We start from the raw sequence: 24,202 nt of genomic DNA on the forward strand, positions 1-24,202 counted from the left end.
CGGGGTCGGGGAGGCGAACCGTGGTCGACTACATGGGAGTCCAGCGACATAGCCATTACGCTAACTGCTGGTCCCAAGGGGTTATGTTTCTGATCATGCCTATAGTCCAATACACTGGATAGGTAAAATAATGTATGGAAAGTAAAAATATAATACAGAGCCACAGTCCCTTATCCCAAAACACCTGGTGCCAAATACTTTTTTTTTTTCAGAGTTTTTTGCTATAGGCTGTGTGCACTCGCCAGAGAGACAGAAAGTGAGAAATCATTCCCCAGGGAGATGGCCACACCACAATCCCTCTCCTCCACCCTCTTGGGATTTTTGGAACTCACACACATGGGCCCTGAGTGAGTTTCATGCTGCCGGATCTGGGAGTCGAACCATAGTCAGCCACTTGGGAGTCTAGCACCTTAACCACTATGCTTCCTGCTGGCCCTGCCAAATATGTCTTGAGATTCAAGAGTTTCCAATGGTATTGAGTTATATTGCAGTATGATATGTAATACTTCTGTTAAGACATGAGCATCCTCTTTAGTCCAGAAACATTTCTGTTCGAGGGCTGGCCCTGTGCTGCAGTGGGCACTGCACTGCTTCGAAAAGTCAGATCCCATGTGGTGAACACCGTTAGAATCCCTGGCTCACTTGGCCTAAAATATGCTGGGCATGTGTGAGTGCCCAGGATCTGATGGGCTCAATGACTGCAGGGGATCATGGTGTGGCAGGAGCCTGTGGAGCTTGTTTTTGTCTTTATCTTTCTGTCTCATTTACTCACTCATGCTTTCATATTCACTTGTGCACAGGCTATTGTGAATGAAAGGAGAAAGAAAAATTCCGAAAATGTATAAATATTCACACCAAGATGCTAATAACCTCATGTCCATTAATCACTCTTGCTGCAAATGAAGTTACTGTAGACTTACAGAAAAACTTCTAGTTTTTACTGGAAGAAAAACTTCAGTTTTCAGAGTGGTTTGTTTTTAAGAGTTGCAGATAAGAGTTTTTGGACCTGCATTGAAAAATGCCTTTATAAATGTATAGTACTGTAGCTACATCATTTCTGTGGTTCAGTGGATTTAAATTCTGACCTATTTAAATAGTGGACTTAGAAATGATCATTAAAAATTAGTCTGAGAGGGGCCAGAGGGTGGCGAGTGGTTGGGGCACTGAACTCCCACATGGCCAACCGTGGTTCAAGTCTGGGACCTGGCGACTTCTTTCTCACTTTCCCTCTTTCTGTGTCTGTCTCAAATCACATTACAAATAATGATGAATAAAATTAAATAAAAGTTTAAAAAAATTACTCTTAGAAGGAAGTTCATTAGAACTGACTACCTCTACTCTGTTTAGTAGTATGATCATTTTTTTGGAGTTTTTTTTTTTTTGCTATAGGGTGTGTGCGCTCGCCAGGAAGACAGAGACAGACAGACAGAAAGTGAGAAATCATCTCCCCCCAAGGGGGATGGCCACGCCATAATCTCTTTTTCTCCCTTCTCTCGGGATCTTGGGCACGCATGCACACGCGCCTGGCGTGAGTTTAAGCCACTGGGTTTGGGACTTGAACTGTGGTCCACTACATGGAAGTCCAGAGACATAGCCATTATGCTAACTGCTAGTCCTAGTAGCATGATCATTTAAGATCAAGATCATCCCTGGGGAAACATCTTATGAAGGACGGAGCAAGAAAGAAGTTATTGGGGCAAAAATGTGAGGTAAGGAAACATTGAAGAGTCAAAAAGAAGAAAAAGAAAACAAATGCCAAGAGAACCAAGGCAGTCCTGCCTACTCAGCCAGTCCATTACACCTGTAACCTTAATGACTCAGACCTTTTCTTTATGGCGTTCCTAACTCCTTCCTTCTCCTCTAATCCTTGAGCAGACTTTGTACAATGTTTGTCTAGTGATCCATGTGACTTCTGAATGCGCTTTTTTTTTTTTAACTAGAGAGAATGAAATTGCTTTGAATGTATTTCTCAATTTTTTTTTAGAAATTTTTGCTTTATAGTGTATGCTCACTGGCAAGACAAAGAGAGACAGTAAAACACCACCTCCCAGGGAGGGATGGCATGCCACAATTCCTTCTCCTCCGATCTCTTCTCGGAATTTTGGGCATGCACACACACACAAACACACCCTGGCATGAGTTTTTTTTTTTTTTAAAAGAAATATTATTTATTTATTTATTATTATTATTATTTTCACATGAATTTTGCTAGAGGAATAATGAGAAAGCAAGCCACCAGGTCCAGGACTTAAACTGTGGTCAACCATGGAAATTCCAGTGCCTTAACCACCACGCCACCTGCTGGCCCCTGGCATGAATTTTAAATTGCTGGGTCTTGGTCTCGATGTGCGTTTGACTGTGAGAGTCAGCGATGCAACCATTACGCCATCCCAGTGTTTCTCAAATTCTATCAGTTATATAAGAATTTATACTTGGCTTACATTTTATAATCTTTTCTGTTTACCCTTTGACAAACTTTTTTTTTTTTTTTTAATTCCAAGCCTTAACCTTATTGATTTAGCAGGTTCGTTTTTCTGAGGGTTTTTTTTGGCGTGTGTCTGGTATGGTTCCTTAGTGTGTATTTTTTTTATTTTTTATTTTATTTTTTTTCTTAGTGTGTATTTTAAGAGACAGTCTGATGTGGAGTAAAGTGCAGAAAATTGGGATTCTGTTCAGTCTCGTCGCCTCATTCTCCAACTTTGGATAAGTTCCTTCACTTTGAAAGCCTGTTTTTATTTTTAGGTTTATTAATTTACTTCCTCCATGACTGAGAGCTAACAGGTAGACAGAAGCAAAGAGAGACTGTACCTCCAATAGGGTCTTTATTTATTTATTTTTTTTTTGGAGAGGTTTTCGCTATAGGGTGCGTGCGCTCGCCAGACAGACAGAGACAGAGAGACAGAAAGCGATAAATCACCCCCCAGGGGGGATGGTCACGCTGCAATCCCTTCTCCTCCATTCTCCTCTCGGGATCTTTGGCACGCACGCACATGCGCCCAGCGTGAGTTTTAAGCCACTGGGTCCGGGACGCGAACCGTGTTCGACTACGTGGGAGTCCAGCGACATAGCCATTACGCTAACTGCTGGTTCCCATCCAATAGGGTCTTGACACGGTGACTCACCGTCAGCTTCAGCCCGTCCTGGGTCACGGATACACATGCCTGAGGTCCATGGCAGTGAACCTGAGACCTTCCCATGTGGGTCAGTCTGTCAGCACATCATGTTTTACTGCTGCAACGCTGTCCGGACCCCAAGGCCTGCTTTTCTTAAATGTTAGGTGCTTTAGTTAAGATTTTATAGTTTATTTTGGACATCTAGTAAGGTTTCTAAAAATTCTAGGCATCCTGTTAATTTGTAATTCTCGTGATTAATCTTTCCCTTTGTATATCCTTCCTTTTACAATGAAGCCATGTGTGATGCATTTTTGTTTTTCATCTCCTAAAGAGTGGAATTTACTTTGGTTTTGATTACTTTTTACAATCACTTTTATTTTTTAAGTGAAAACATTCTGGGGCCAGCAGGTAGCATGGTGGTTAAGGGGCCGGACGCTTCCACATGACTGACCACAGTTTGAGTCCCAGACCTGGTGGCTTGCTTTCTCACTCTCTGTCTCTCCGTGTGTGTGTGTCTCTCTGGTCAAATTAAAATAATAAGTGGATAACTAAAATAATTCTTGAAATAAAGTGAAAACATTCTTGGAGTAATACCCCATTTTGTGATCTTTAGTATATCCTGAAGTTTTCTTTGAAATTCTGGTCAGGTTTCACTTACTGAAAATTTTATCTCATAATTTACTTACTTTTTTCCCTCAACTGAGGGTTGCTGTCTTCATCCTAAAGATACATTTTTTGAGTCTTTGGCTTTTGTATAATTACAACAAAATCTTTCTTATTTTTCTCAGTCCAAGATATACAAAATGAAATGTACCTAGTGAAATTTTAAAAAATCTTGTAGGATGAGAAAATTGAAAGTGTGTGAAGGTAGACTATCCAAGTGCAAGTTTCTTACCCCGGGATTGCCAGGTCAGGGCCTACTGGGTACTCAAGTGCTCCGCTCAGCCTATTGAAAGGCTGCACACTGCCAGGAAGCCCTTACTCAGCTTTAGGTAACTGCGTCCCTCGCTCCTGCCTTGGAAAGTTGCATTCTGCATTTTCTCTCTCTTCCCCCAGCTAAAGCAGGAAAAAAATAATTTAAAATAGTAAATTGTCCTAGTGAATTTTTAGATATCTATTGAAAAAGAAACCCTGCAGAATCTAATAATAAGAGCAGATAACACCTATTAAGTGCTCTTGTGCAACAGGCATTTGCCAGCTGCTTTACATGGATCAATGGATTAAATTAATCAACGTAATCCTAAAAGCAGTTTTATAAGGTAGGTCGTATTATTGACATTTGATACCTGTATAACAAATGAGGCAATTAAAGCTTAGAGATACTAGATAATTTTTCCAGATATTTAAGCTAGCAATGGCAGAGTTGGGATTTGAATACAGGGAATGCTTAGCTAATTAATACTTGAGTCTCACAAGTGACTTCATAGCAAGATACTGGGTGCTGTGAGAACTTAGAACAAAAATATTAGGTGGGTCTCATCTTCAAGTGGCATTTAGTCCATTAAGACCATAAGAAGAGCAAGCGTAGAGTCCCGGATGGTGGCAGTGGTAAAACACTCTATGAGGCTGTTTCACAAGGTAGAGTCTGGGTTCACAACCAAAGTTCTCCCTGAGTATTCCAGGCGCTTCTGTGCAGTGAGCCAGGGCTGGCTGGGGCTGGGTGGGTTGTGGTGTCTAGAGGGTGCACCTTATCGAGGGTACTCTCTCTCGGTCTCAGACTCATCCATGGAAGAAAAAATGTAGAACAAATTTACTGTAAATATAGTGGCCATGATATGAAAGCAGCTATTTAATTTAGTAACAACGTAAAGTTAACTTTTTAAAATTATTTGTTTCTAGGTCATTGTAAATAAGTATAAATTAGTGTGATGCAAACTTTTATAAATTTATAATTCTTTATTGTGATATGAGGAAGTAAATGGTTTAAAGCTCCATTTTGAATCTATCTGTCTAGTTGAAATATAAGTTAAGGGGATTTGAAATTAGGTATTTAGTAGACATCAAATGAGTAGCTGTTACTTTTAGGAGACATTACCACTTTTAAGTGGCTGTCAACTGTTTTGTAGTCATTTCAGATTGGCTCTTTAGCTGATCTTTCAAACTGTTTTAAGGTGTGGGAAGTAGGGAATATGCAGGCATATGGAAATATATGAGCTAAAGTTCAGCAGCATGGTTTGTAAGTTAGTAAGTTGTTGTATTAGTCATAGCACCGTTTTTCTTTAAAAAGAAGCCATTGAAACCTTTATTATAGCTTGCATTGGCTACGTTTACTCTTTGCAATTAGAAGTTGTAATGTTCTTATCTATAAATTGATTACATTTGCTTTTATGCTTAGAAGCTACATCTGGGGTTGGCATTTTATTTTATTTTATTTATTTTTTTTGAAGAGATTTTTGCTATAGGACGCTTGCACTCGCCAGACAGAGAGACAGAGAGAAAGCAAGAAATCACCCCCCAGCGGGAATGGCCACGCTGCAATCCCTTCTCCGTTCTCCTCTCGGGATCTTGTGCACGCACGCACACCTACCCGGTGTGAGTTTAAGCCACCGGGTCTGGTACTTGAACCGCGGTCATCTACGTGGGAGTCCAGCGACATAGCCATAACACTAACTGCTGGTCCCGCATTTTATTATTTTTAAAAACTCTTGTAAAAGTCATGTGGCTAGCTTCTGTTTTACATGCGCAGCTGGTTTCTGGTTAATTTTGTTTGTAAAGCAGGGACTTTCATGTTTTTCATCATGGTGTCAGTTACCTTGGACTGAAAGCATGAAGAAATCTCCGTGTGTTAGTTTAGATAGTAGGGTAGATAAATCTTTCCATTCTCACAACCATGAGGTGACTATTTACCAAAATTTCGCGAGTCTTTTTTTTTTTTTGGAGAGGGTTTTGCTATAGGGCGCGTGCGCTCGCTAGAAAGAGAGACAGAAAGACAGAAAGCGAGAAATCACCCCCCAGGGAGGATGGCCACGCTGCCATCCCTTCTCCATTCTTCTCTTGGGATCTTGGGCACACACTCACACACGCCCAGTGTGAGTTTAAGCCACCAGGTGCAGGACATGAACTGCGGTCCTTTTTATGATATTATCAGTGTTGCTGTGGTGCTGAATATGGTAAGAATGAGCACTAATAGCCCAATAGAATCTCTTACTAAAACATGAAAACTATCAAGGTGATATCTTTCTGTCCTGCCAACAGTATTCAGACTGAATTCAGTAAACTTTAAATCGTAATGACTGAATACACCTGTTTAGTTTGAATTTTTTAAAATACATAAATTTTATTTTGGGCAACCAAGGATAAGAAAGTTTCAATTTGACCCATTTTAGTTGTGAGTTTGTTGGTAAAAGAGTGTATTTTACAATTCTAGGTTGTACCAGTGTCTGGCATATACTACATACTCAATTAAGATATGATAATTTATTGAATGAGTGAATGAAAGAAAATTGAAGGTGAAATAGAGCCAAATCTTCCTGAGATATTTTAAAGAAAATTAAAGCATCTTAGAACTGAGATATATTAGAATTTTTTAAATTAGCCAGTATATGTTGTTAGAGAAGTAAAATGATTTATTTCTTATTTTATTAGTTAGTTGAAAGGTTATTTATTATTATTATTATTTTTAAGAATTATTTTTTAGCTTTCTTTATTCATTCGTTTATTTTAATTTGACCAGAAAGAGACATACAGAGAGAGAGAGAGCGCACGCACGCGCGAGAGAGAGCGAGCAGCAGAAAGCAAGCCACCAGATTCAGGACTTGAGCCATGTGGGAGTATCTAGCGCCCTAACCACCCGGCCACCTGCTGGCCCCGAAAGGTTATTTATTATTAGTTGAACACTTGCCTTAGGACTTTTGCTCTAGTGTTCATTTCAGCATGCTTATTGCCTTCTGTAGTTAAAATTTCATGAAGCAAATAACACAGAGGGGAATGAATGATTGAGTCTGTATTGATTGTTAGGAAGTTTTAGAAAGGTCTATGAGGAAAGAACCTATTACAGACAGAATCTTGAGAATCTAATAATTTTGATTTACCATGGAAAAATTTAAAATTCTTAGATCAAGTTAAATTTTAATTATTTTATCTTTATAGCATCTTTCATCTTTAAGCATCTCTAAAATACTTGTTAAAGAATAGATGATAGCATAGAAAATTTATAATCTGGGACCAGCAGAGGTGTAGTGGTTAAGGCACTGGACTTCCACATGGCCAGTAGTGGTTCGTGTCCCGTACCTGCTGGCTTGCATTCTCTCTCTCATTCTCTCTGTGTGTCTGTCTCTCTGGTGAGCATGTGTGTCCTGTAGTAAGTTAAAAAAATAATAATTATAATGAATAAAAATAAACAATAAAAAAATTTTAAAAGAGGGACCAGCAGTTAGTGTAATGGCTATGTTGCTGAACTCCCATGTAGTTGACTACGGTTCGAGTCCTAGACCTGGTGGCTTAAACTCACGCCAGGCGCGTGTGTGTGTGTGCCCAAGATCCCGAGAGGAGGATGGAGGAGAAGGGATTGCGGCGTGGCCATCCCCCCTGGGGGGGTGATTTCTCGCTTTCTATCTCTCTCTCTCTGTCTTTCTGGCGAGCACATGTGCCCTGTAGCAAAAACCTCTCCAAAAAAAAAAAAAAATAATAATTTTTTAAAGAAAGCTTATAATTCATTATTTAATAAGGAATTTCCCGAAATTAATAATCTTCATAAATTTAAAGTCTCATTTAAAAGGCTTTATTACATAGCTAAAACTGTATAAGTTAATTCTCAGTTTAACTTTTTTTTTTTTTTTTTTTTAATTTGCCAGAGGTTATATATGCTCACCAGGAAGACAGAGAGAGAGGGAAGTGTACCGCCCAACGGGACCTGGTCACACAGCGATTCTCCATTTCTCTTTCCCGTTGGGATTTTGGGCTTGTACACACATGTGCCTGGTGTGTTTTTCAGGCCTCCAGGGCTAGGATTTGAACGCTGCTGTTGGCCAGGTGGGATCTGGCTGCCTTAACCACCAGATCACAGAACTGGTCCTTTAATATAATTTTTATGGTGAAGTTATTGTTGATAAAATTTAAATCTAGTGAAAATTAGGGAAATTATAAACCTATAATACAATTTTCATTGTATTTGTGGCTTTCTACATTTTCATAATATAGTGTGACAAAAAGTGGTAAAAATGTTATGAGATATTTTGGCTAATTTTTTTGTAGTTTAAGAAATGATATTTTTTGGGACCAGCAGGTAGTATAATGGCTATGTCACTGGACTCCCATCGACCGTGGTTCGAGTCTCGGACCTGGTGGCTTAAACTCATGCTGGGTGAGTGTGTATTCGTGTCTAAGATCCTGAGAGGAGGATGGAGGAGAGGTCCGCTCATCCCCCCTGAGGGGTGTTCTCGCTTTCTGTCTCTCTGTCTGTCTGGCGAGCACATGTGCCGTATAGCAAAAACCTCTCTTGAAAAAAAGAAAAGACATGGTATTGTTTCCTGCCTTAATTATAATAGCTTTTATTTATTTAGCGCCTACTCTATAATAGATAAGTACTAGTCCTTTGAGGTAGATGGCACCACCATCATCATCATTTTATACCCAGCTTTAAATAATATGCCTGTGGTCCCCATGGCTAATAAGTGGTAGGGCTGGGATTCAAACTCAGTTTTGTGTGCCTTTCTAGTGTGAACTCTTAACTTGTACTGCATTGCTAGATTATAGGCATGTCTTATTAAATCATTCAGAACACATTTGGGGACTTCCTGTGTATACGGAATTATATTTAGTACTCTTAGAGTTATAAGTCATAAAAGGTGTAGCTTGTCATTGACCAAGTGAAGACACAAATATACATGCTGCAAATACCTTGGCTAGTTATGTATTATACCTTAAAATTGAAGAGTAGAGCCAGAGGCTTTGAAAAACTTCGTTTCTTAAAAAAAAAACAAATCTTTCTGAAAATAGTTATCAATAATCCTGTTTATCCTTTTTTGGTCCAGCCACTACACTTGACTTTCTCTTTTATTATTATTTTTTAAAGAATTATCTTATTTTTCTTTATTCACCTGTTTATTTTGTTTGACCAGAGAAGGACAGAGTGAGAGAGTGAGAAAGCAAGCCAGGGACTTGAACCATGGTCTGCCATGTGGGAGTCCAGCACCCTTAACTACCACACCACCTGCTGGCCACAAAAACTTGGCTTTCTAAACAGGTTTTCATGGAAGTGCCATGTTAGCAACATACTGTGGAAACATTCAGTGGGGCATAAATTTTTCATTGTTATTTTTAGGTTCTCCTATTCAGATTTAAAAAAATAAATTTTTTTTGCCTCTGTATGCTTCCCAGCATGTATTAACTGGTGATGTTTCATCTACCATGAAGTTGATAAGACTGACTTTAACATTTATGGGTAAATAAGCCTTTCTTGCCGACTTAAAATTGGATTTCCAGCATTGAAGGGTTTTAACTGAAAATAGTCTTGGGCCACCTTAGCCCGTACATCTCTTTATTACTTTTTATTGATGGGGGCTTCAGCATTTTATGCCAGTGTTGTGTCTTTTTTTCAGTGTTTCATTGGAGATGTATTTTCTAAGTAGGCATATGGCATGTGTGAACAAATTGACTACATATAATAAGTAAATTATTTTTATTAATGTTCAGAAAGGGAGCAAATAGATACCTGACTGTGAGGAAGAAGGATGGATCAGAAACAGCTCATGCAATGATGACCTGTAATTTGACCCATAATACAAAGCATGCTGTGAGGAGCCTAATTCAGAGGTTTCCTGTCACCAATAAAGAGCGCACCGAGCTCCTGCCTAAAACAGAAAGAGGAAACGTGTTTGCAGTTGAAGCTGGTATGTATTTTCTGGAGAGCTTCCTGTTTGCCCTGCTATTTAATGGCTGTTCTTTTTCTGTTTTAGATTTATTTTAATAAATGAAGTTGAAATAAGGCTTTTCAGTTTGAATAGTTTGTTAGTAATGATTAAAAGTTGTGAAAATTTTGGAACTAAATGTTGAGGCATGTAATGGAGTTGAATCAATTTAAGTGCTGTAATAATAGGTACCGTGTACATAGTAGGTAAATGTGCTGAGCACCGACTGTGTGCTAGTCAGCATGCTCAGCCCTTGATGTGGAACCTCATACAGCCTTTGCAAGGTGAGAATCTTCCCTATTTCACGGGGGAAGAAGCTGGGGCTCAGAGGAGTTAAATAGTCTGTTCAAGGCTACTCACCAAGCAGTCAGCTGCAGAGCTGGGAGCTGAGTCTATCTGGACTTTATTACCCTCCTGTGGCACAGTGATGAGTAAGATTTTTAAGTTGAGGTTTTAACTTACAGGAGGAGATGGGACAGAGTTTTAGTATATTAAATTGCTCAAAGGTAGATAAATGATATATGCAGGTTATAAAGTGAAGTTGTAATTTTACCACATTAAAAAGATCACTTATTTAGTTTTTTGTTTTATCGCTGATAGTGACATACTTTGCATAATTACTGTTATCTATTGGAGTAGGTTTGTAAAATGTATGAAACATGATCTTAGATATTAAAGAACTTGAGCTTTATATACAGGTACATGAAAATAATTTGAGCTACATGAAAATATAAAGCATATTATACCTCTTTTTCAGACCTGCCTGCTTGATTAAATGTGTTTGTTGACTAAAATGTTTAGTTAAGAAATTTGTTTAGCATTAGGACCTTCTATTTATACTTACATTCTTTTTGGTCATTTTATTTCACATGTATAAATTTAAACATAGGGTATTTTCCTTTCTTATGGTGTATTTTCATGTTTATGTAAAATCAGTATAATGCCCCTTACTTCCTACTATAAAATTTAAATTTTCTGTGGTATTTTTGATAGAAGCTTATAGCAGTCCTGAAGATCATATGGATTATTAAATTGTGTTTTACTTTAAATGATTAGAAAATGATTAGTATGTATGTATGTATTTATTTGGTTTTTGCTGTAGGGCACATATGCTTGCCAGAAAGAGATAGAGACAGAGAAAGAGAAAGTGGGAAATAACTCTTCAGAGGGGATGGCCATCCCTTCTCCTCCATTCTCCTCTCAGGATCTTTTCCTCTTTTTCCTCTTGGGATTTCAGGCACACATGCACATGTACCTGGCATGTTTTTTAAGCCACGAGATCTGGGACTCAAACCACAGGGGTCAACTATGAGATCCAGCACCTTAACCACCATGCCACCTGCTGGACCCCGTTTTTATTTATTTTTAAACATTATACATCAGAAAGACTTTTTTTTTTTTTTTTTTTTGAGATATTTTTGCTAGAGGGTGCATGTGCTCACCTGAGAGACAGAAAGCAAGAACTCAACCCTGCCCTAGGGAGCATGTCCATATCGCAGTCCCTTCTCTTCCATTATCCTTTTGGGATTTTGGGCACACATGTACACACACTTGGCATGGATTTTAAGCTGCTGGGTCTGGGACTTGAACCACAGTCAACTACGTGGGTGTCCAGCACCTTAACCATTACATCTGCTGATTCCATAAATATATATGTATATATATGTGTGTGTGTGTGTTTAAGAATTATTATTATTTTTAATTTAATTTTATTTATTTAAATTTGCCCATAGAAGGACAGAGAGAGAAAGTAAGAAGGAAGTTGTCAGGTCTGGGATTGAACCACAGTCGGCCATGTGGGAGCCAGTGTCCCTAACCACCACGCATCTGCCAGTCCCCAGAAATACTTCTGAGAGGTTTACTTTTCTTTTTTTTTTGGATTAACTTTATTTATTTATTTTAATTTGACCAGAGAGGGACAGAGTGAGAGAGAGATATAAAGTGAGAAAACAGACCGCCAGGTCCAGGATTTGAACCATAGTCAGCCATGTGGGAATCCAGCGACCTTAACCACCATGCCACCTGGCGGCCCGAAAAGTTGTCTTTCTAATTGATACTGAAATTTGGAACATGATCTATAATAATAGTCTATATAGGAGTACAACAGTTGAAACATTGCTTGCTAACCTATGTAGACTGAGTAGAGAAAAACACTTGAAAGGAATTATATTAGAAATTACTTGTCCTGGGGCCTGCAGATGGTGTAATGTTTATGTTGCTGGACTCCCACATGGCAGACCATGATTAGAGTCCTGGGTCTGGGGGCTTGAAACTCATGCTGGGCGCCTGTGCATATGTGGCCAGGATCCTGGGAGGAGAATGGAGGAGAGGGGATTATGGCATGGCTATACCCCCTGGGGGGATGATTTCTCAATCTCTCTCACACACACGTACACACACACGTGCCGTAAGGCAAAAAACTCTTAAAAAAAAGAAAAGAAAAAAATGACTTGTCTTTAATTTTAGCACTTCTTTTTTCAGTGTTGATCGTAAATTTTTGTTCTTTTCATTTTCAAAGAAAACCGAGAAATGAGCAAGACAAGTGGGCGACTCAACAACGGCATACCTCAGACTCCAGTGAGAAGAGGAGAGTCTGAATTTGATTCTTTCAGGCAGTCTTTGCCAGTGTTTGAGAAACAGGAAGAAATTGTTAAAATAATTAAGGAAAATAAAGTAGTCTTGATAGTAGGAGAAACCGGATCTGGAAAGACCACACAGGTTTGTTTCTTTTGTTGTTTTAGAAGGAAAAATATTTATTTTATACCATGCTGTATTTTCACGTCAGATTTACACTGTATGAAAATATGAAGAGTCTCCAAAAAGGTCATGGGAGATTACTATTAAAAAGCTGTGCATGGGGACCAGCAGTTAGAATAATGGCTGTGTCGCTGGACTCCCATGTAGTCGACCGTGGTTCGAGTCCCGGACCCGGTGGCTTAAACTCACACTGGGCGCGTGTGCGTGCATGCCCAAGATCCCGAGAGGAGAATGGAGAAGGGATTGCGGCGGGGCCACTGCCCCTCCCCCCGGGGGGGTGATTTCTCGCTTTCTATCTCTCTGTCTCTCTCTGTCTGTCTGGCGAGCGCACGCGCCCTATAGCAAAAACCTCTAAAAAAAAAAAAAAAAGCTGTTCATGAGCTCTAAAATTTTTTACACCAAAATAAGTTTGTACTTTAATACTATTTTTTATGAAGTTCTTGAAGTCCTGTCATGTACTACATATGAGGGAAAAAAATCTTTTTTTTTAAGAGAGTTTGCCTTGGGACGCATGCTCTCATGGGGGAGGGGGCTAGAGACATAGACAGTGAGAAGGAAAGTGAGAAACACCCCCGGGGGTATGGCCACACTGTAACTCCTCCTCTTATTCCCCCTGGATCTCGAGCATTCATGCACATGTGCCTGCATGATTTTCAGGCCCCCAGGTCCGGGACTGGACCTGTAGTCGGCCGTACCGTGTGGCAGTCCAGCCATGTAACCGTTATTATGCCATTTGTGGGCAATGGTAATTTCAGAAAGAAATTGCTGCTGGAAGTACATTTTTTTTTTAGAAAAATAATTTTATTTATTGCTTTTATTTTTTAAATTGACTAGAGAGAGACAGAGAGAGAAAGGGAAAGTGAGAAAGCAAGCCACCAGGTTTGGGACTCAGCCCGTGGTCGGCCATGTGGGAGTTCAGCACAACTACCATGCCACCTGCTGGTACCCACTATTGGGAGTACATTTTGAGAATTTGTAGAAGGAATTTTTTTTCTTTCAGTTTTGCTATAGGGCACATGCATTTGCCAGAGATAAGAGAGAGAGAGAGAAAGTGGGAAATCACCCTCCAAGGGGGATGACTACAGTGTAATCCCCTCTTTGTCAGGATTATGGGCACATGGGCACACATGCCTGGCATGTTTTTTTAAGCCACAGGGTCCGGGACTTAAACCAGTCACTCAGCCTTGTGGAATTCAGCTGCCTTAATCACCACAGTACCTACTGGCCTGATAAGTATTTTTTAAGTTTATCTATTTTGAGGCCAGCAGGTGACATTGTGGTTAACGTGCTGGACTTTTAAGCTTTGTTTATAATATCTTGTTTAGTAGTTTTAGTTTTATCTAGTCAAATATATTAATTTTTTAGAGCTTTGGGCCATGTCATGAAAGCATTTCCTACTCCAAAATTAAAAACATTTCTTACAGATACTTAAATTTTTATAAATCCATAGGGAACTTACCTGATTATATTATATCAGGTAGAAATTTGCTTTTTTCCTTTCTGTCTAGTTGTTCAAATATAGCTTACATTTATAACCTATTATTCCCCTCTGTGAGGTCATTTTTTTTTCCATCCCGAATACACTGTATATTGGCTCAATCAAGCACATCAACATACGTGTTATCAACAAATAATTTTCCATTTCTTATGTCTTGTGTATTTTTTTTTTCTCTTTTTTTTTTTTTTTTTGCCATCCTTGATTCCCTATCCCGCAAAAATATGGAACGCTTCACGAATGTGCGTGCCACCCTCGCGCAGGGGCTGTGTTGATCTTCTCTGTACCCTTCCAGTTTAGTATGTGTTCTGCCAAAGCCAGCACTCTGTGAGGTCTTTTTTTTTTTTTTGGAGAGGTTTTCACTATAGGGCGCGTGCGCTCACCAGACAGACAGAGACAGAGAGACAGAAAGTGAGAAATCACCCCCCAGGGGGATGGTCATGCTACAATCCCTTCTTCTCCATTCTCCTCTCGGGATCTTGGGCACGCACACGCGCCCGGCGTGAGTTTAAGCCACTGGGTCTGGGACGCGAACCGCGGTCGACTACGTGGGAGTCCAGCGACATAGCCATTACGCTAACTGCTGGTTCCCTCTGTGAGGTCATTTTTGATCAAATACTTTAAACACTACTTAAGTCTGTTTCTGAAATTTTTGTTTCTTTGAATGATTCCTCAATTTTTGTTCATCTGCATCTTTATTTTCTCCTCACTTTTTTTTTTTTTTTAAAGGTTTTTGTTATCGAGTCTGTGTACTCGCTGGAGAGAGACAAAGGGAAAGTGAGAACTTACCTCCTAGGGGAATGGGCATGCCACAGTCCCTTTTTCTCCATTCTCCTCTTGGGATTTTGGGTTCGCATGCACAAACATGTGCCCAGCATGTTTTTCCTGCCACTGGATCTGGTACTTGAACCACACAGTTGGCCATGTGGAATCCAGGGCCTTAATTGCCATGCCTTCTTCTGCTGGTCCTTATCTTCACTTTTGAAGGATAATTTTTCAAGGTACAGAATTCTAGGTTGTTTTTTTTTTTCTCTCAACATTTTATTTCACAACATTCTTTTCTTGCTTACATAGTTTCTGAGAAGTCTTATATATTATTTTGCTCTTCTATAGGTAAGGTGTTTTTACCTCTGGCTTCTTTCAGGCTCCTTCTTTCCTTCCTCCTTCCTTTTCTTCCTTGCTGTAATCTACTTCTTAGAGAGAGGGGGAGGAAGAAGAAGGGAGTGAAGGAGAGGAAGGCTCCTGCAGCTCACCCCTCCTTGCCCATGGTCCTGTCCACAGTCTACCTCCAGCCCCAGCCAGCCCAGGTCAAGGGCAGTGCATGTACCCAGCATGCAGAGGGGTGCCTGGGACCTAAATCTGGGGCCCTCCCACTTGGCTTCAGCATTGATGACTGTCGTATTACTGCCGTGCTAATGTGACAGGCCTCAGGATTTTTTCTTTGATTTTCTGTGGTTTAAAACTATATGCTTATCTTCCCTTTGTAAAGATTTCTTGGTAATTCTTATACATTTATGCTTGTGGTTAAATTAGTCAAGTTTAAAAAATTATAATAATAATTTAAAAAGAAATTATTTACACGTGCTAAGGCACATAGGAAAAGATGTTCTGTTTCACTTGCAGTTGAACAACAATTAGAGTTTCAACTCAGGTTGTCAGAAATTTAAAAAATATGATGATAACCAGTAACTTGTATGGGTGTTGGCAACCCTTCCCTTTCTTGGTAGGAGTATATGCTGCCTGGAGGCAAGTTCATGATTCATCTATCTAAATTAAAATTTTAGACAGTTTTTTGATTGGGCTATTCTGCTAGTGATTTTATAGTACATGTGTCTTTCCAAAAGCATGTGAATGGAAATAGATATCAGTATAGTATTGTTTATAACAGTAGGCAACAGTGTCAATAATAAATCTAAAGAAATTAGAAATTACTTGAATGTGTATATTTGTTAAATTACACTATGCCCATAATGTGGGATATATAGCTATTAAAATGGATTAGATAGATCTGATATGTTAAGTGAAAATTGCAAATTACAAACATTCAGTAAAGTCACTTTGTGTGAATAAAAACTTGTTTCTATACACATATACTCTTGTGTAAGCTTTTTGGCTAGGAAGCGGTAATAAGTGTAGCAGGGGGATAGCCATACCATAGTTCCTTCTCCTCCATTCTCCCAGGATCTTGGGCATGCACACACATGCACCCGGTGTGATTTTCAAGTCACCAGCTCTGGGATTTGAACCACAGCTATGTGGGGGGCTTTTGATAAGCACTATGCCATCTGTTGGTCCCAACAGCGGTAGTTACTTTTATGGAGAAGATTATGTGTGGGGGCTAGGGGTGGGTCTTTTTGTTTGGGTCTCCAACCTTAGTTGACTATGTAGGAGTCCAGCAACATAACCATTACGCTATTTGCAGGTCCCTATTTTAAATCTTTTTAACCTGTTTGAATTTTGTTTATCGAAAAGCATCTGGAACCCTGAGGTTATAGGCTATTTTTTTTTTTCTTTATTTCTTTCGTAAGTTTTCTGTCATGAGAGAGGAATAGATTCACACATACATTTGTACCCAGCCCTGATGGTCTTTTTTTTTTTTTTTTTGAGAAATTTTTGCTGTAAGAAGCGTATGACACCCCCCTCCCCCCAAGAGAGACAGAAACAGAAAGTGAGAAATCACCTCCTGAGGGAGATGACCACACTGCAGTATCTTCTCCTTCATTCTCCTCTTGGGATTTGGGGCACGTACACACATGCTCTCAGTGTGTTTTAAGCCACTGGGGTCTGGGACTCGAACTGTGGTTGGCCATGTGGGAGTCCAATGACATAATTGCTGCGCCACCTGCTGCTCTCTTCCCCATCCCGCAATAGAGTCTCATCATATCCCAGCCTTCTAGCCAGTCAGGGTAATGGACATGCCCATGGACGCCTGGCGTGTCAAGGTCACCTAACGATTCCAAACCAGACTCTTCCCACATGGCCCCAGTATTGTGCAGTGAGGTTCACTCTCGCGGCTGAACCTGTATTTACTGTTTTATGCTCATCACTATTTTTAGCAATCCCAGTGAGGGGCCGGCAGGTGCTGTGGTGGTTAAGGGCCCTGGACTCCCACGTGGCCGACCATGGTTTGAGTCCCAGACCTGGCGGCTTGCTTTCTCACTTTCCCTGTCTCTTAACTCTGTTCCTATCTGGTCATATTAAAATAAAATAAATAAATAAAGATGAAAAATAAAATAATTAACTTTAAAAAATCCCAGTGGAATTTTGATGGTCATTTTATTGACTCTGGAATAACTTGGGGAGAATTAACATTTTTATATTATTGATTACTTTGATTTAGGAATAAGGATATTTCTTTACATATTCAGGTTTTCTTTTGTGTGTGCTTGTCTGTGTGCATGTGTTTTTAACTGCCAGAGTCTATGTGCTTACCAGAGAGAGACAGAAACAGGACAGGGTGTGGACAAAGTGGGTGGACACACTGGAATCCCTTTTCCTCCTTTTCTCCATCTTGTGTCGGGATTTCATGCGTGCATATAGTGAGCCTGGCATGTTTTTCAGCCCGGGGCTGGATTTGTGACTGGTCATCTATGTGGGATCTAGGCCCCCCAACCACCAGGCGACGGGCTGGCACTTTTTTTTTGATTGGGGGGACAGCATTTTATGGTATTCCTCATGTAAACTGTCAATATTTGTGGATAAACTTGATTTTTAGATACTTTTAGTTTTTATTATGAGCAGGACCTTTAGACTACATTTTTAGGTGATTTTTATGGTTACTTAAAAATTGTTGATTTTATAGTTATGTTTATATGTTACAGAACTTTTTTTTTTTTTTTTGAGAGGTTTTCACTATAGGGTGCTCGCCAGACAGACAGAGACAGAGAGATAGAAAGTGAGAAATCACCCCGCAGGGGGGATGGTCACGCTGCAATCGCTTCTCCTCCATTCTCCTCGCGGGATCTTGGGCACACATGCACATGTGCCCAGCCTGAGTTTTAAGCCACCGGGTCCAGGATGTGAACCGTGGTCGACTACGTGGGAGTCCAGCGACATAGCCATTACGCTAACTGCTGGTTCCCTGTTACAGAACGTTTTTAGTTGAAGTCGCTTTTCAGTTGCTTGACATGGATATTTCTGCATATGCAGTCATGTCATCTTACCGTATTTTAAAACTTTGCTTCAGATTCCGCAGTTCCTCTTGGATGACTGCTTTAAAAATGGAATCCCCTGCCGTATATTTTGTACTCAGCCAAGAAGGTTAGCAGCGATTGCTGTGGCTGAACGAGTTGCTGCAGAGAGAAGGGAGAGGATCGGACAAACAATTGGTTATCAGATCCGACTAGAAAGCAGGTAAGTTCTCATGTATGTTCTCATCTACCATGTTAATAGAACTAAGTGTTCATATTTCAGTAAAAACACGGATACACTCGTCAAAAAAATTAGGTGATTGTTTGCTTTTAGTATATCTGTGAGGTTTATTTTTTTTCTTGCTATAGAGTGTGTGCATTCACCGGAGAGAGACAGACATTGAGAGGGAAAGTGAGAAACCAATCACTCCCCAGTGAGGATGAGCACACCACAATCTTGAACCTTGGTTTGCCATGTGGGAGTCCAGTGCCTTAACCACTACACCACCTGCTGGCCTTTAGTGAGTTTTTAAATAAATCAGTACTTTGAAAAAGAGTTTGGACCGTAGATACAAGTTCCATTTCATAGTTTCATCATGAAGTAGTTTTACTTGGAGCCTCAGTTTTCTTTTCTGTAAAGAGAGGTGGATAAAAGCATGTAGAGCAAGGGCTTGATGTGAAGCTTATGATAACACTTAGCAAGGGGGTGACGCAGTTTGTTACCTACCAGCAGTGGAGTACCAGCAATTCCTTGGTAAGTAGCACTATTTCTGTGTTACCAGTAGTGATTCAAAAGCTGATTTCATTTGTGCTGTACTTTTTTTCCCCCGAAGTAGAAAGTGTTTAAGGTTTTTATTATTATTTTTTAAAAATCAATTTAAAGGGACCAGCAGTTGGTGTAATGGCTATGTTACTGGACTCCCATGTAGTCGACTGCGGTTTGAGTCCCGGACCTGGTGGCTTAAACTCACACCGGGCGCGTGTGCGTGTGTGCCTAAGATCCCGAGAGGAGAATGGAGGAGAAGGGATTGCGGCGTGGCCATCCCCTCTGGGGGGTGATTTTTCACTTTCTGTCTCTCTGTCTTTCTGGCGAGCGCACGCGCCCTATAGCAAAAACCTCTCAAAAAAATAAATCAATTTAAGTTCTTTCACAGACTACATCTATTATTAAAAGACTGTTGGGAGGAACCAGCAGTTAGCGTAATGGCTATGTCGCTGGACTTCCATGTAGTCGACCGTGGTTCACCTCCCGGACCCGGTGGCTTAAAACTCACACTGGGCGCGTGTGCGTGCGTGCCCAAGATCCCGAGAGGAGAATGGAGGAGAAGGGATTGTGGTGTGGCCATCCCCCCTGGGGGGTGATTTCTCGCTTTCTGTCTCTATGTCTCTCTCTGTCTGTCTGGTAAGTGCACGCGCCCTATAGCGAAAACCTCTCCAGAAAAAAATAAAAGACTGTTGGTAGAACCAAGTGATGGCATAGTGGTTATGTTGCTCTACTCCCACATGACCAGCCATGATTCGAGTCCTGGACCCAGTGACTTGAAAATCATGCCGGGGCCCGTGTTTGTGCCTGCCCAGGACGATAATGGAGGAGAAGAGAGTGCAGTGTGACCATCCCCCTCTGGGGGTGATTTCTTACTTTTTCTCTCTCTGTCTCTGTCACTGTCTCTGTCTCTCTCTGGTGAACATATGGGCCCTATGGCAAAAACCTATTAAAAAAAAACTGTTGGTAATAATAAATTTGTGAGATCATTTCGTACAACTTTGCTTGTAAACTGTATGTACTAGTGCGCTGTTGTATTAGTCATTTGTTAAAGTATGTGTAGGACCAGCATTTAATGTGATCACGTTTTCATTACATATACGATGTATAATCGTGCACTGTATTTTGATTTTTTAAAAAAGGGTTTCTCCAAAGACACTTCTGACATTTTGCACTAATGGAGTATTGCTTCGCACGTTGATGGCAGGAGATAGTACATTATCAACTGTGACCCATGTTATTGTGGTAAGAATAGGCTATATAACATTTTTGTTGTTGCTTATAATTCGGGAAATAAGTAATTTATATTAAATGAAGATTAATAAAACCAGGTTTTTTGTGGGTAAATTTTTTTTTAAGGTTTTTGCTGTAGGGTGTTTGTACTTGGAGAGAGAGGTAGACAGAGAGAGGGAAAGCAAGAAAGCCCCCCCTTGGGGATGGCCATCTTCTCCATTCTCCTCCTGGGGTTTTGGGCAGATGCACCTGGTATGATTTTCAAGCCACCAGGTCTGGGACTCAAACCTCAGGCAGCTATGTGAGAGTCCAGCGCCTCAACCACCATGCCACCTGCTGACCTCCATAAATAGTTTTTTTATAAGTGTGTTTTTCATGTATGAAAATGATGCTTACACTTAGAATTCTCCAAAAATGGTAAGTTTTCTTTTATCTCTGCATTTATTGTCTGATCCTTCCTCTAATATATTTCCCAGTTGTAAGGGTGTATTTTATTGTCTTTTAACTTCATGATTACGCTGCTAAGTTAACTGCTGACTGAGATGAATTCCTTATTAAAGAATTCTTTTTCTAAAGAATTACTTTTATTTAATCTTATTCATTGTTATTATTTTATTTTATTCGAAGTTGACCAGAGAGAGAAGGAAAGTGAGAAAGCAAGCTGCTAGGTCCAGGACCCAAACCGTGATCAGCCATGTGGAAGTCCAGCCTACCTAACCACCATGCTACCTGCTGGTCCCCTTATTAAAGAATTCTAGGGACCAGCAGTTGGCGTAATGGCTTTGTTGCTGGACTCCCATGTAGTTGACCTCAGTTCGAGTCCTAGACCTGGTGGTTTAAACTCATGCTGGGTGCATGTGCGTGCGTGCCCAAGATCCCGAGAGGAGAATGGAGGAGAAGGGATTGTAGCGTGGCCATCCCCACTAGGGGGGATGATTTCTCACTTGCTGTCTCTCTCTCTGTGTTTCTGGCGAGTGCACGCACTCTATACAAAAATCTCTCCAAAAAAGGAGAAGGAAAAAAAAAAAAGAATTCCTAAGCATATATCTAGTTTGTATCAGAAAAAAAAAAAAACCTAGAATAAGTTTTATATGCTTCTATAGTAAGCAGTCTTACCCAATATACACCATGGTCTGATGCCAACAAAATGTATTTAAATAGATTTTGTATTTATTAAAACTACATTAAATTGGACTCCATTAATTTTTTTTTTTTTTTCTTTTTTAGGTTTTTGCTATAGAGCACATGTGCTCACTGGAGAAGGGAGAGACAGAGACAGTGAGAGGGAAAGTGAATAATTACTCCCTGAAGGGATGGCCACACCACAATCCCTTCTCCTCTACTCTCCTCCTGGGATTTTAGGCATGCATACACACACCCCCAATGTTAGTCTTAAACTGCCAGGTTCAAAACTTGCACTGCATTCTGTCATGTGGGAGTCCAGTGCCTTAACCATTGTGCCACCTGCTGCGGGGCAAAGGGCAGTACTTTATCATCCATGTTAGGTTATTAATTTCTCATTATGTCTGAGTTGTCCATAATATGAAATTTTCACTAATATTGATTGACTTTGTCCACATTTGATTTGAATTATACTAATTCAAATCAGTAATACTGGGATCAGCTGATGACGTAATGGTTATGTCACTGGACTCCCACGTAGTCAACCGTGGTTTGAGTCCCGGACTGGTGACTTGAACTTATGTCGGGCATGTGTGTGTGCATGTCCAAGATCCCGAGAAGAGAATGGAGGAGAAGGGATTATTGCATGGCCATCCCCCCAGAGGGGTGCTTTTTCGTTTTCTGTCTCTCCGTCTCTGCCTTTTCTGGCGAGTGCACGCGCCCTATAGCAAAAACCTCTTCAAAAAAAACCAAAAAGAAACTCAGCAATACTTGAGGGGCCGCCAGGTGGCATGGTGGGTAAGGGAGTGGACTCTCCCATAGCCGACTATGGTTCGGGTCCTGGATCTGGTGGCTCATTTTCTCACTTTTCCTTCTCTCTGTGGTGAACACATGTACTCTGTAACAAATTTAAAAATGATAATGATAAATAAAATTAAATAATTCTTTAAAAAAATAAACTCGGCTATACCATTATTTTAAAGACTTAGTTATTTGAATGCCTTAACTTTTCCATGGTTTTATTTCTGTTTACTGCAGGATGAAGTGCATGAAAGGGATCGATTTAGCGATTTTTTACTTACAAAGTTAAGAGATTTGTTGCAAAAACACCCAACTTTGAAACTGATCCTTTCTAGTGCTGCCTTGGATGTTAATCTCTTTATAAGATACTTTGGAAGTTGTCCAGTTATATATAGTAAGTTTACTGATTAGAGTTCTATGATTTGTATAAAAGAACAGTTTGACCATGATTCTGTTTGTTCTGATGGAAACTGGGAAATACTCTGACGTAGAGGCATCAGTTTGTTTCTTTCGAGGTGGCCTCGTAGTCCTGTGTCCTGTCTTCTGTTTGTGCTTGGTGCTGTCTCGTGAGCCCCACTCTCTCATCTTAAAGAAATAGGCTTACTTTGTTCCTTTGGTCCCTTTAAAATTCTTTCCAATAGCTTCTTTCCTTTATTGCTAGATTCCTTGAAAAAGTCTGTATATTTCCATGTTTGCCCTTGTTCTTTAAGAAGAACTGGTTTTGTCTACCACTAATCTTTAAAAAAAATTATAAATTCTTCTTTGGAGATTGCAAAAGTTGTGTAATTACTTCAATAAAATAATACAAAGATGTATAATACGGAAAAAAAGTTCATAGCTGATCCTGTTCTCTTTCTCATTCCATGACCTACATTCTTTATATTAAAATTTGTTGTATTAAGCATGCTAAAAAGCATTATATATATTCTTTTTATCTTGTCCATGCTCATACAAACGTAGGTAAATATGTACATGTAAATAAAGTGTATATAAATTGATTGTGTAAAAATGAGCACATGCCTAATTCTTCACTTGCAGTTTGAGTTGTCATCTGATGATGTACCATGAGTAGTTCTCCAGTTCAGCAAGTTTGGATCTAGCTCATTATTTTAAGCATCTGTTTTACTATTTCCAAATATATGTAATTTATTTACCTATTCCTTTACTCTTGGACTTTCTGGTTGGTTCTCTGTATTCCTGCACCTGTTTATAAACAGTGCTGTAGTGGGCACCCTTGTGTATATACCTCCTCCATCTAGGGGCGGAGTCCTGTAAGTGGCACTGCTAAGAAAAGTGTGCCTCTTTTACATTTCAACAGATTCTTGTTATTTTACTTTAAAAAGGCTGAAATGATTTAATTCTGAAGTTCATAGTCTTGCTTATTTGTGAATTCTTGCCAGTATTTTATTGTTTTGAGTTTGTTTTGTCACGATAGGGAGTGTGCGCATGTGAGAAAATGAGAGAGAGAGAGAGAGGGATACCTTGACAGGGTCTTGTCATGCTGTGATCCACTTTCCTCAGCTCTCCAGTTTCTCAGAATCTTGGGCATGCACGCACAGGCTGATACAGGGATTCGAACCCTGGTCAGTCACATGGCTTTGAGCACTGCAGTTCATTTTGTTTTTGACTGCACTCCCAGGCTGGGCCTCCCAGTAGTGTTCCAACATTGATGTAATAGCCAAGCCTAATATTCAGAGTTTGTTTTTTTTTTTTAAGAATTGTTTTATTTAACTTCATTTATTTATTTTAATTTGACCAGAGAAGGACAGAGCGACTTGGGCGGGGGGCAGGGTGGTAATAACGCAAGCCGCTAGGTTCGGTACTAGAACTATAGTTGGCCATTTGGGAGTCCAACACCCTTAACCACCATGCCACCTGCCAGCCCCAGATTATTTTTTAAAAATTTTAATAGGGTGCGTGCTCTCACTGGAGACATAGAA

The 24,202-nt window shown here is 40.0% G+C and overlaps 1 protein-coding gene and 1 non-coding gene across 2 annotated transcripts in view; one reads left to right on the forward strand and one right to left on the reverse strand.

Moving 5' to 3' along the window:
* The window catches only part of YTHDC2 (YTH N6-methyladenosine RNA binding protein C2), a 93,620-nt gene that overhangs the window by 4,963 nt on the left and 64,455 nt on the right, over positions 1-24,202 (forward strand). The window contains exons 3-7 of the mRNA XM_006146896.3: positions 9,747-9,943; positions 12,480-12,679; positions 18,400-18,566; positions 20,249-20,351; positions 22,500-22,656. Coding sequence (XP_006146958.3) covers positions 9,747-9,943; positions 12,480-12,679; positions 18,400-18,566; positions 20,249-20,351; positions 22,500-22,656 — 824 coding nt within the window. The remainder of the gene's footprint in view (positions 1-9,746; positions 9,944-12,479; positions 12,680-18,399; positions 18,567-20,248; positions 20,352-22,499; positions 22,657-24,202) is intronic.
* Positions 14,432-14,537, reverse strand: LOC114007536 (U6 spliceosomal RNA). The gene has a single exon (XR_003549146.1). It is a non-coding gene; the product is annotated as a U6 spliceosomal RNA (small nuclear RNA).

The sequence above is a fragment of the Tupaia chinensis genome, unplaced genomic scaffold (assembly GCF_000334495.1).
Source record: "Tupaia chinensis unplaced genomic scaffold, TupChi_1.0 Scaffold000195_1, whole genome shotgun sequence".
NCBI lineage: Eukaryota > Metazoa > Chordata > Mammalia > Scandentia > Tupaiidae > Tupaia > Tupaia belangeri.